The sequence below is a fragment of the Pezoporus occidentalis genome, unplaced genomic scaffold, assembly GCF_034315485.1.
Source record: "Pezoporus occidentalis ecotype Australia unplaced genomic scaffold, CSIRO_AGI_Poc_V1 ctg152, whole genome shotgun sequence".
NCBI classification, from domain to species: domain Eukaryota; kingdom Metazoa; phylum Chordata; class Aves; order Psittaciformes; family Psittacidae; genus Pezoporus; species Pezoporus occidentalis.
The window spans coordinates 257,780-270,457 of record NW_026913339.1 but is presented as its reverse complement, the minus strand read 5'-3'; the positions used below and the strand labels follow the sequence as shown (position 1 = coordinate 270,457).

Here is a 12,678-nt window from a genome sequence, read left to right as displayed (position 1 = left end):
GACTGTTTCGAGATCAGACAGTAGCATGTTGGGAAGAGTAATTTTATAGGATGCACAGAAATAGTATTTTACTTTTGCTGTAGGAAAGTGCTGACTTGCTACAAATTAGCGCATTAACTTCACACCACAGACTCATTTCACTGAACTGTGGGTAGTGATGTGCCAGTTTTACAGCTGGTCTGGTAATCCATCTCAATATTGTTGGAAAAGAAGAGGAAGGGAAAGGGGAACTTTAGGTTACACATTTCCAAAGGTGGTAGGGGAAGGTACTGAACTGTCCTGATTGCTACTCTAGCATTTCTTTTACCTTCATAGCTTATTATAGAAGAGGCACTTAATATACCTGTGCCATTTGAAAACGGTATTATAATACTTGAAACTGCAAAACCAGGCTAATCTGCTGTTTTTGTTAGCATAATTTTTAGCATCTAAGCAAGGAAATGCACTTTTCTAAAGTTAAACTGTTTTTTAGCAAACAGGTTACCCTTGAAGACTTTTCCTACTGCTCCTTGATTATGCCTGTTAAAACAAAGTCAACAACTAAAAAAACATTGGCAGGGAAGGGAGGCATGTTTTTAAGAGAAATATATATATACACACATTGAGATTTGTCAATCACATGGTTTAAACGTTACAAATAACTAATAATACTGTGCTGCAGGTGAAGTTGTTCTGTGGGCTGATGGTGACTAAAATCTTTGTTTTCCATTCTTCCTAGAGATTAAGAAGCCACCAGTGGCCCCCAAACCCAAATTTGTGGTAGGACACAAGGCAACGCCTCCACCTGTTGCACCGAAGCCCGATGTTGTACTTTCTAGTGTTATACAGGCGGCAAGGAAAACCAAGCCAGCAATTGCACCGAAACCAAAGGTTCTCAAGAGCTCCTCTGTTCCAGAAGTTAAACCTCCATCATCTACACGAAAAAGCACAAAAAGCTTTGAGGAGTGCAGGGGAGATTCTTCTCAAACACTAGACCACTTGAACTGTAAAAATGAAGCCTTGGAAGGGAGTACTGATAACACAGCATATATTCTGCCAATGTCATCTTGCAAATTTGAATGCCTTCATAAGCTTGGTAACGGGGAGAACACTTGTAAAACTCAGATCATTTTTGAGCACTTTGGAAACTTGGAGAACATCAAAGATGGTGAAAAAAATGCACTAGCTCTGGGGGACAGTCACAATGAAAAACTGGTGAACAGAAATCAGGTTGTTTTGAAAGCCAGCATTTTGGAAGAGAAACTTAAAGATGTTCTAACTCATAGTATGTTTCCTAACAGCAGTCCTGCGAGGCGCAGGTATGCAGATAAATTTGACAAAGGCAATGGCAGCAGTTCCAAGAATGATTTTAAAATTGAGTTTATGGAACTTGTACAGTCTTCATTGTCTTCTGAGGTAACCAAAGGGAAGCAACAAAATATTGATGGTAAGCTCACTGCTGATGAGTTTCAGATGTCTGAAATTTGTCCTAGTTTGACTGTAAATAACCACAACTGCTCTTGCCCATTGGACCAGGAAATCCTGGAAAATGAAAATGTAAGTAGCAATGGTATGTTTTCAGGTGAAATAAGTATGAAAGCAGATGCTGATAAAGCCTCCTCTGAAACATCTTCAGTCCTGAACTCAAAAGTGCTTCCTATCCCTAAGCCAAGAAAGCCACGTGCTGCATGTCTAGTCCGTCAGGATGGCATAGACACCACAGGAGAAGGAACGAAGGAACCATCTAATTCAGAGAAAGATTCCTTTGGGCTTGTGGACCAAAGCTTTAAAAAGCCAGCAAAAATTAATATCCTTGGTCAAAGTGTTTGTTATAACAATAACACAGAAGTGCTTCATCCTGAAAAATCTGAGATAACTGAAGGCAATGCATATGAAATGCATCAGGTGAAGGCACTTGCTACAGAAGAGTCAACTTCACGGAATCTTTTGCCTCAGTTATCACACGAAACTTCTGATTTGGTGAAAAGTGTTGAATGTTCCTTAAATGCAGACCATAACTTAGTTAACTCTATGGATGAGATGACAGATGATACCAGTATGCTAGATGCTGTGGACAAAAGGACTAACTTTGTCAGGTGTGATATTTTATCCATGAGTTTGCCAAAGCAGCTCAAATTAACTAGCAGTCAGCACTTGTCTGTTTCCAATAGCCTCCATGTTTCCCCACAAAAAATGGAAGATAAAGAAGTTAAACTAAAGAATGAAAGTTCTCCAAAAATCGTTCCTAAGAAACCACAGAGGCACAGCCTTCCAGCTGCTGGCGTGCTGAAAAAAGCTGCATCAGCAGAGCTTGTGGAGAAAAGTTCTTACAGCTCCAGTGAGGACAAATCAAATGGTGTTCTGGAAGGGCCTCATTTCACGCATCCACCAGCCAAGGAGAAAAGTACACTGTCATCCTGTGACATACCCAAACGTCTTTCTGAGAAACCTGTCTGGAAGTTACCTCATCCTATTCTTCCATTTTCAGGAAATTCTGAGTCATTAAAAACTGCTAATGTTGCTACCAGTTTCAACCACTTGACTGTTGTGACAAAGCCTAGGGCCAAATCTCTCTCTTCTGTGGACATGGAAAGGACAGACAAGCCTTGCAAAGACCATCAGAAGAAGAATAGCTTGAAAAAGTTTCTCAACATGAAACTGTCAGTTTGCTTAATGAAAAGCGACTTCCAAAAATTTCTGTCTAAAGGCAGCCAGTCAATGGATAGTGCTGTTGCCAACCTTTCCACTGGGGATGGGTATGGAGGCGGTAACAACCGGAATACAGCATCTGTAGGCCATGAAAAGAAAGCTAAATCTACCAAGCTGCCTTCCATAGAAATAAGTAGTCCAGTGTTACAGAAGAAGAGGCAGAGAAACAGAAGTCAACCTGAGATGCGAAATAACCAAAGGCTGGAGTCTTTAGATGGGCATATACTTTCAGGAGAGAATTTGTCACAAATAGATTTGAATTCTGTAACCAGCACTTGTGCTCCAGAGTATGAGAACGTGCGTCACTATGAGGAAATACCTGAGTATGAGAATTTGCCTTTTGCTATGCGTGCTAGGAGAGAGCTCTGTTTTGAATGGCAGAACACGAGCAGTGTGGAAGACCAGGACCCTGGCTTCTGTGAAATTGAGGAGCCTTGTGAAGCTACAAGCAGGCATTTGAGACTTGGCAGGTAAAGAGAAAAGAGAAGTTCAAGAGCTTCATTGTAATTCTAGCTGTTATAAATGTGTTTAGATGATGAGTTGATGAAATGTCAGCAGGACAGCCGCTGCTGTATATCTTTCTATATGCTTTTGCTGGTTTCAAAACTGCATTTGGTAAAAAGTCAAGAGGAAAAGTAGGCTAGTCCTCCCTCATGTATGATTGGAATTTGGGAAACTAATTATGTGCTTTTCCAGATTTAATGAAAACAGATCAGGCACGATCATGTACTTGTATCTAAGAATACTTAAATGGGGAGGAATGAGCCTTACCACTATCTGAGGACAAAGTCGAATAAGCATCCGTGGAGTGCATGGTTGCTGGGTTTGTAGGGGGAATTAATAAGTTTTTTCGGTCAGCTGATAGAGCTGGGGAAAGCAGACAAGCTTTTGGGTATGCAAATTCTTTGTCAGGTCTTGAAAGCTTTTCAGATACAAGGAAAGATACTGCCTCTCCCTGAATATAATGAGTCTTCTGTATCTCCCTGTGCTCCCAGCAAAGGTGATAGTGGTGCACAAGTTTTGCATGACTCTCACAGAATATTACTGAAAGATGGAGTTTGGGGACACTGCAGGTTGCTGCTGTGTTTCATTGTCTCAGGAGGTGGTGGAGACAGATAACATCAGCAGATTCAAAAAGGGGTTGGACCAATTCATAGATATGTCCAAAACAGATGCTAAATGGAAAAGGCAGGAACGGATATTTTAATATCTAATACTGTGGCTGTGTATGCTGGGAAGAGGAATGGGCCTGAGAGAATGGCCAAACTCATAGGTTCTCCCTAAATAGCATCACTTATTGTGACTGTCAGAATGTGTTAGCAGGTAAAGCATTGTTTTCACCCAGTATGGTATCATTTAACTTCTTCAGCTAATCAATTGTTCTTACAGATCCTAAAGATTTATCTCAAACCAGCAATAAGGACTTGAATGAAATATGCAGCCTGTGTATTTTATAGTTCCCAGCAAACTTCTTTACACTGTTTATAATATATTAATAATGAAAAGAATAAATGAGATAGCTTATGGATAGTCACATTTAACTTAATTTTTCAGTGAGAGTTACTAAGATTCATTTCGTTTTGAATGTGTATGTAGCATACATATGTTCCAAAGAATCCGAGAGATGACCATTCTTTAGGGGACCATGTCATCTTATATAAGTGGAGACAAATATTTTAAGTGGTATCCCATGTTAGTGATTGTTTAGAGAGTTGATAATCTCAACATTGGACTGTTTGATTGAAAACATGAAGCCTTATCATGGGAAGTAGGATTTCTGGTTATGGGCTTGGTATTGGTGTATTTATTCATGTGGCTGTTGAGTGTGCTTCTTGTTTACAGTTGGGTGTTTCATGGTTTTGTCTTTGGTATACTCTAAGTTAAGTTCCTGACTAAGTGTATGTTTTTTGTTTAAATCTAATCTTTGGGTATTTTTCAGGTATTTTGACTATGGTCTTGTTGGTATTCCCTTGATTTGGTTTACCTAAGAGACCAAACTTAAATAAGGATATATTTTATATGTTTATGCAGCCTGTTTTGGTTTGTGTTGTGGTTCAGGATCTAGGTGAATGTGTCTGCTTTAGGAAAAGTAAAGGATAGTTTTGCTGTATGAAGCATGGTAGACATGAGACTGCAGCTGCTCCTTGAGTGAAATTTTACAGTTTTCTTAGCTGACTGAGTGTGGGAGATATGCACTTCTTCCTTTTTCACACAAACCTTCCTTAGTATCACTGGTGATTAAAGGGATAAAAGTGATCTCTTGTGTCCTGGCGCATCTGTACCTGTAGCTGCTCCCTCAGCTCACTGTTCTTGGCATAACTGGGTTTGTGTTGTGTTTTTCTTTAAAAAGCACACATAGAAAACCATAACCAAAGCCCTTTATACAAGTGGTTGTTTTAATCTAAATTACATAGTCAGAAACTCCCTTAGGAAACAGATTAATGCTTGCAGTTACTTCAGTAGATCTTGGGGTACAAAGAAATCCCCAGGGAAAAAAGGGGACACAATATGGCAGAGGTCTCCTGACCTGGATCGGATGCTACCAGGAAGAGCAGGTACAGGTATTCCTTTTGGTTCTGGCCTGGGAGATGTAGGGGTCCTTGCCCAGACAGAGCCAGCCAGGCAGCTCCTCCAGTTTTCCCATACCTTGTTATCTCAAATCCTTTGAACCTTTTTTATCAGTGTCATCTTACCTTTTCTGCATAGTTCTTTGAGAGCCTTTTATCATTTCCTGGGCCAGGTGGTATTATAAAACCAGTTAGAGAAACAGTGCTGATGTAATTGAAATTATCACTGCCCGTGTTTTTCCCAGCCTGTCAGAACACGCACTTAACTTTTCCATAGGTCTTGGCACATAAAACTCCTGTAATGCACTGCTAATGGGGATCTCAAAGCAAATCATCTTATGATTAAAGCCAATGTACAAATGAGATTGTTCTTCTGAGAAATTCATAGATGGATTGCCTATGCTTCTCATCATAATAGCACATAGACAGTGTATTAAGTTTGAATGCTAGGCTTGCCATTACCAGAAGAGTTTGATGGTGTCTTTACTATCCCATATTATCTGTCTTTCTGTAGGAAGAGATAAAATTTTCATAATATACACACTGCTTTAGTGGTTACTGAGAAATTTAATACTGATTCCCTCTGGTGAATGCTTTAGTGGAGAATGGTAATAGTTTCCGACAGTCTTACCTGAACTTCATATGTCTTATTAAATTCAGGTACCTTTCATTGCTTAGGCCTCCCCACAGGGATTTAACTGCAAATGATGGGCCTGGATAATTAATGGTGGGTATCAGTTGTCACTCACTGCTTGATTTTTGAGTTACTTCACGTCAACCTTTAAACTAAAAGTACAGTTGAGTGTATATTTGTCCGGTAATCTAAAGACGCAAAGGAACAGTGAATGTGCCTTGGAACATCTGTCATGCTGCAGAAAACAGAAAGTTAAAATTTTCCGGATTTTGTGGGCTTCCTGTTGGTATTTGTAATGTTGTTCTAGGCAAGACAATTGTACTTCAGGTGGAGAAAGTCTGCTTCTTCCTCCTTCAGGGAACAGCATACTGTATTTACTGGGTACTTTTGACAGTGTTCTTTGAAGATGGTGTAAACGTACATGACTGCTAATTGATTATGACAAAATCTGTAGCTGTGTTGTGTTTCCAGCTAGGATCTTTCTTCGGAAAGGGCTTGTGGGTGGGGGGTTGTTGTGTCATGTGACGATAATCCCTTGAAATCTTAATGCTGGTTTAATTAAATACTGCTTCCTATTTGTTCCACCCCTGCTGATTTACAATAATCTACTGGTTTTCCAGAAATGAACATCTCAATGCAAAACATAAAAGTTTTGTTTTCTGGACTAAATTCTGCTGTGGCGGCTGAGTCCCCAGAGGTCAATTAAGTGTGCATGAAAGCCTTCCTGGAATATTGAATTTAGTATTGAAATCTGTGTGGTTAAGTGCTTTGCTTTGATATATGCCTTTCTTTGATGTACTGAACTTTGTTAGGGTTGAGACGTGCTTCTGATGAGCAATATTGCACAAAATAAATGTGGTGTTTAGGGAAGGGTTTGGGGTTTTTTTTGCAATTGCAAAATTCCCATTCAGAAACACTAAATTAATAAAATACTGCAGGGTCTAAATAGTGTTTAAAAACAGTTTTCAAACACTTATGCTGAGATTTGAATGCACAAAATACGTTTTCGGCATTGAAGGTGTCAATTATGCATTAAAACCCACTTTTTTTTTTTTTACTGAATTTTATTAGAGGATCTAATTTCCTAATAAGTAGAGGCCAGGTATGTAGATTTTTTTATTATTATTTCATCTGCTTCTTAAAATGATAATGGATTAGTTTTTGACCTGAAGAAGGCAAGTTTCTTTTCCTCCGTCACCTCTAAAGGCTCATCCTATCTTCCAGTCTCCCCCTGTGTTTCCAGCTGGCTTTTGCCACCCTTAGTTGCACACTGAATTCTTTCTCTGCATTTGTACCTCAGGTTTTAATAAAATAGTTTTGATAATAGGCTCTTCGGGTTTGTTATCAGTCCTCATTATCTTCAGGCATGTGTTATCCCTGGCCTTCTTTTTGTATTCTGCCTCCTTCAGCCTGTCTTTTTTCCTTCCCCTCCCCACCTTGCTTTCTCACATACATGTTATACAGCTGGTAGGCTTGTGCCAGATCTGAGAGCTTGTCAGTAAAGAGCGAGTCAGATGGCTCAGGTCTCCACTTCCTGTCCCCTGAATGCAAAGCCTAACTGGCTCTCCCAGCTGCGGTGCTCTGGAGCAGGGAATGAACAAAGCAATTCTTGGCTACCAGACATGCTGTTTTACTGACTTCTTAGGTTTTGCTTTTACAGACTATGAAGAGCCGGATTCTGTATGAAGTTAGGGGTGTTTAATCAGAGTCCAAATCAGTGCGAAATTGAAATATTGGTGAGAAGTGGTAGTACTGTTGCTTGGGGATAGTGATGTTCTGACACAAGGACTTTGGGACAGAACTGGGCACGTGCAGGTGTTGGCACCCTCATCCTGGTGCTGTAAGCTGCTCTCAGAGGGCCTTTTTCCTCAAGGGTTAGTCAAATCACTGACAATAGGTTTGGAATTATTCTATTTTGTAGTGTCAGGCTAGCTAGTTTATACTTCTGGAGTGGCATGTGAAACTACATGAAGGACTCGCAGTGAACTTTTTTTGCTCAGGAAAGCATATGGAGTGTTTTGGGTCTTCCTTTTTTTCCTTGCAGGAAACTTCATGCAAATCAGTGTTTCCATGGTCTGCTTCTTCAGTAAAAGGAGTTTTCCTTAGGATTGAGGTGGCTTCTAGTTGTGCAGCTTTACAGTTTATTCTGTTATACAACCTGAAATAAAAGCATATATTAGAAGATATGCACTCTGAGAAAGTACTTCAATGTTTTGAAGTAATCTGGGAGAAGTATGTTAGCTCCCTGCCCTTAAAAAAAAAATAATCAGAATAAATAGGAATTTTCTTGCTTTAAAAAAATCTTGACACATTCTCATCCAAATGCATATGAGATGTGCTGATTTAATCTGTTTTGACATTGGGAAAGATTCTGAGGTCTGATGCTCTCCCTCTCCAATAAGGGAGAGAAAGGAGTTGGAGGACTGCATTTTTCCAATGCCTAGTCCATTATTCTAGTATACAATCCAGTCTTGAAAAGGTTTGAAAGGTCATATGAAATAAAAGCAATTGTAAAGATCTCCAAGATTGCTATGAAAGAGAATTTTTGTCTTTGCTATTTCTTTCATCCCTCTTTTCAAGGACTCCCTCTTGATTTTTGTAAAGGAAGGAGGTGGGTGATGCAGATGGACAAGGGCCCAGCACATGGAAACTTTTGGTAGAGTTGGAGGTGCAATAATAAAAGACTTCTAATTTATCGGATGTATTACAAGTGCTGCATAAAAATAGATGTGGTTTGAGTTCTTGTCCTTATCTTTTTACCAAGTGTGGTTGGGGCTGGGTGTGCTTGTGAGTGTGAGAAGGAACAAGCCGACAGTGGTGCCGGCAATGAGGTACATCACTGCAGGGGTGTGCTGCCCGGCTGCTAGGCAAATCCCTCTGCTGTTCTGCAGAAGGTTTGGTGGTTACTTTTGTCACAGTCTGGTGCAATCTAGAAAATTACATCATGTTAACCTTGGCGCATGTGCAGTCCATATGCATTAAAAGAGCCATTTTGAGGTAAACTGCGCTATCCTTTGTTTCCCACCTAAGAACTGCTCACCACAGATGGCAAAAATGTCCTAACTCTGCTGTTCCCATTGATACCCCTGGTACAATACAAGGATGTCCTTGTCCTTCCTCCTAGTGATGTCGCCCCAGCTCAGCATGTTGGCTCTTGCCTTCAGCCAAAGGGTGACTTAGAGCGATGTGGAGGAGCCTGGAGTAAGCAAAGTCACACATAAAAGCCTGTGTCCTTCAGCCTTCTTGCTTGCCCCCCTGTGTATGGATAACAGGAACTCGGGTGTCACACACTTTTATGGGTGAATCTCCAACACTTTTTCTTTCCTCTTTTATGCTATGGGTTTGTGGGGGTTTTGTGTGTGTTGGTTTGGTTTTGTTGTTTTTCTTGGTTTTGTTGTTTTTTTTTAACTAATTTTGGTATTCTTTGTATACATTTCCTTTTCCTTAAGATGGGGGGAAGCAGAGTTAACGTAGTGTAACCGTATTTTGGTCTTTCTCCCTGGCCTCCAACACGCATGCTCTGTCCCTGGTTGCCAACTGTGGTATAAATTGCAGGTTAACGAAGTGTAGCTCCAGAGAGTATCTCAAATATAGAATGGGAAGTCAAATGTGACATGAAAATTGATGAAAGACCCATTTATATGCTCAACAACAGCCTTTTCCTGTGGGTTATTTTCAGTGTTGGCTCAAGAAATGTGCTTGTGGAGCTCCATGGTGCTCTGGTTTGTATGGTGATATTTTAACTGCAGCAAGGACTAATGTAATTGTATATGCAAAACGGTAAGATTTTGGGTGGCATAGAATAAATGTTGAAAGAAAGCAATCAAAATATTAACTTCAGATTTTATTGAAATGCCAACAGTGATATTTATATGCCTTATTTACTCAACATTTATATTTGATTCAGTTAAAGATGTTTTAAGGAATAGCCTTACAAAACTACGTAGCTGTGTTGTTTCAATGCACTACAAAAATTTTAGGTTAAGGAACGTAGATTTTATTTTAGATGCTAGAATCCAAGAGGTTTCTTATAAAAATGTTAAGGTTACACAAGTTTTAAGTTTTTCTTAATATATCTTCGTGCTTATGAAGTTGCTCCACTCAAGCAGAAGTGGACTAAAATAATCTCTTGAGATGCATGTAAATAAGTTAAAAGGAGTTTTTACCAAAACTGCCATTTTGATAGCTACAACCTGAGCCTATGGCTCAGTGATTTCTACTGCACAGAGTTCAGTTTATTTTTCGGGGGGGTTTAGTGGTTTTGGTTTTGTTTTTCCCCAGTGGTATTGTTTCTGGGGTTGATATTCTGTACTGAATAGTTTAGAAACAGTGTTTAAATCCCATTCTTTTTCTAATCTGTGCAAAAGTTTAGAGGAAGAGAGAGTACAAGTCAAATCTTGCAAGCAGCTCTGTTATTCCCTACAGCCAGCTGTGTTGTTCTCAACCACACTATTCCATCCTATGTTTTCTGGCAGACTGTGCAGGAAGCTGTATCAGCCCTTGCACATACCGTTGTGTGTTTAAGAGTTAAGTCTCTCCATATTTATTTTAGATCCAAGTCACTACCTTCTGAGTACTCTGCTACTTATCTCTTTTGTCGTCTTCTAGGTATCTGACATGCAAAAAAAATGGAGTGAAATGGTTGCATGTTATTTCTACTTGAATTAGGAACTTTTTGAAGAGAGGTATTACAGCCCTGATTTCAGGGATAAAGTCACCCCAAAATCATAACAATAATGATGAGTCAATATCGAAAGTATTTAGGGCCTTCCATTAACTCTGATCGTAGTGGAGCAGAAATAGTTATATGTTGGAGTGTCATGGTATCTTTGACAAGGTAAAATCAGTTTTGCTTGAAATGGATATTAATAGGAGGTTTTGTTCTCACTTGGTCTAAGTTTCTTCTTTCCTATTTGATGCATTTGGTTTGAGATTTTGTCACATTTTGGTTATAGTTTTCTTGAAGTCTATTCAATGTGTGCCCAAATTGTATTTTTTCTTTTGTGTGTGTGTGTGTGTGACTGGGAAGTAAAGTGTTATTTTTCGTCTGATCCTGGTGTTCTTTCCCTATAAACATTTTCCCCTTAGGGTCTGTTTTGTGAAGTGAGGGAAGGTAGAATAACAAGTCCTGATTGTAAATGAGTGCCATATTTTGGGGTTCTTGTTTTATATTGCTTAATCACTTCCATGCCAGGAGTTTTTTCCAAAGGTCTTGGCCATAAGCCTTGCAGCTCTCCCTGTGAAATGAGAATTAATGATAAGAGAAGGCAAGAAGATGTGAATTCTGCCGACTTCCCTCTTTACCTGCCTTGAGAGGCAGGTAATCCCTCACAGCTTTGGGTGGTGGCAGGAAGAACTGATGCAGTGACTTGTTCCCCTGTACAAGTCTCCTGGCAGAGGTTTAAATCCCCATTTTTTGCTGCAGTGTTTCACTCTCCTGTACTAGTGCTCGAGATTGTCCCCTTGTATCCTCTTGGATTATATTCTGTTCCATTGGCATGTTCTCCTTTTGGCAGTTTTGCTGGGGCCGCCCAGGCAGAGGCAGGGCGATGTGACTGTCTCTGCAGCTGTGCCATGCTGCTCTGGAGTTGAACTGGCACACCATGGGCACCAGTTTTCTCGGACGACTTTTAGAACTGGACCTCTCTTAAATGCAGCTTTTCTATGGTGAGTGTGGAAACATCTGAAGCATGCGTGTGTGTTTATGTTGAACTTTCCAAGGAACTGGGGAATTGTCAACAAACGCTCTGGCTGAAGATAGCTCCTGTGAGCATGGGAGGCTGCCTGCGGCGAGAGCGGTCCTTGTGTGCTGCGGGAGCTTGTGTTTGCAAATCACAGCTAAATATGGAGATAATCTGAGAGCTGTTTGCACCTTTCTTACACTGTGCTTCTTTAAGTCGTGCAACAGAGTATGCGGGTGACTGCATTGACCATAGCATGCCTGAAATAGGGTGACCGACAGAATCGGTGGTTTAAAAAAAGCGCCAAGATTTATTAAGTGTGAGACACATATGACAAATGTCTTGCTTATTTTTTGCTTAGAATGCAAGTCAGATTAATTTTTTTCTTGTTGAGGAAAGAAGTAAGTGCTGACTTGGCCTGAGGATAACAAATGCTAAACTAAATGCTGCTGGCTGCAAACACTAGGCTAACTTTGGTTCCAGCAAGTCAGGTGTTGCAGTTTGCAGCATGCTTAGCCAAGTATAGAAGGAGCTGCCAGTGGTGTGATCTAACAGGCTAAATATGGTGGCAGCTCTCGGCAGTGTTTATGATATCCTTCTTGCCCAGAAAAACCAGGTGTGAGCAGGTAAAGACTAAAGACAGTAGCTCTTGGCATTTCTCTTGGCAGGAGCAAACTCCCCACATTCCCACCTGGCCTCTTGCTGCAGCCAGCCCTTTGCCTGGGGGGCAGCAGCAGCTTTCGAAGCACAAGCGGCTCTGAACCAAAAGCTGTTTCAAATAAGATATCTTGAGCTTCTCTTTTGACCGTGGATCCCTGTCATCAAGTGTCCTGACTTTCGATGAAAAAATGTAGATGCGCGTATAGAATACATATGATACTGCTTAAAATAATTCTGTTTCAATTCTTGCAGTCTTTAAATTACAATTTGAAAAAGCAACCTGATGTGCACAGAACATTTTCAGTTGTAGTTGCTCAGCTGGGTGCAAGTTGTTTCTGTTTTCTAGCTGTGATTCTTGAAGAGTGTTTATATTTGTAATTGTATCCTTAAAGTTCCCTAACCATCCCAGAGGGCATATAGCACAACAGTTGTAAGTGATGCAAATAAT

General features: G+C 40.2%; 2 protein-coding genes across 3 annotated transcripts in view; one reads left to right on the top strand and one right to left on the bottom strand.

Moving 5' to 3' along the window:
* Positions 1 to 12,678, bottom strand: part of METAP2 (methionyl aminopeptidase 2) — a 258,513-nt gene that overhangs the window by 132,810 nt on the left and 113,025 nt on the right. The gene's annotated exons all lie outside the window — the stretch shown is intronic.
* FGD6 (FYVE, RhoGEF and PH domain containing 6) overlaps positions 1 to 12,678 on the top strand; it is a 75,976-nt gene that overhangs the window by 9,694 nt on the left and 53,604 nt on the right. For both annotated transcript variants that reach the window (XM_062611301.1, XM_062611300.1), the window contains exon 2: positions 719 to 3,158. In XM_062611301.1, coding sequence (XP_062467285.1) covers positions 719 to 3,158 — 2,440 coding nt within the window. The remainder of the gene's footprint in view (positions 1 to 718; positions 3,159 to 12,678) is intronic.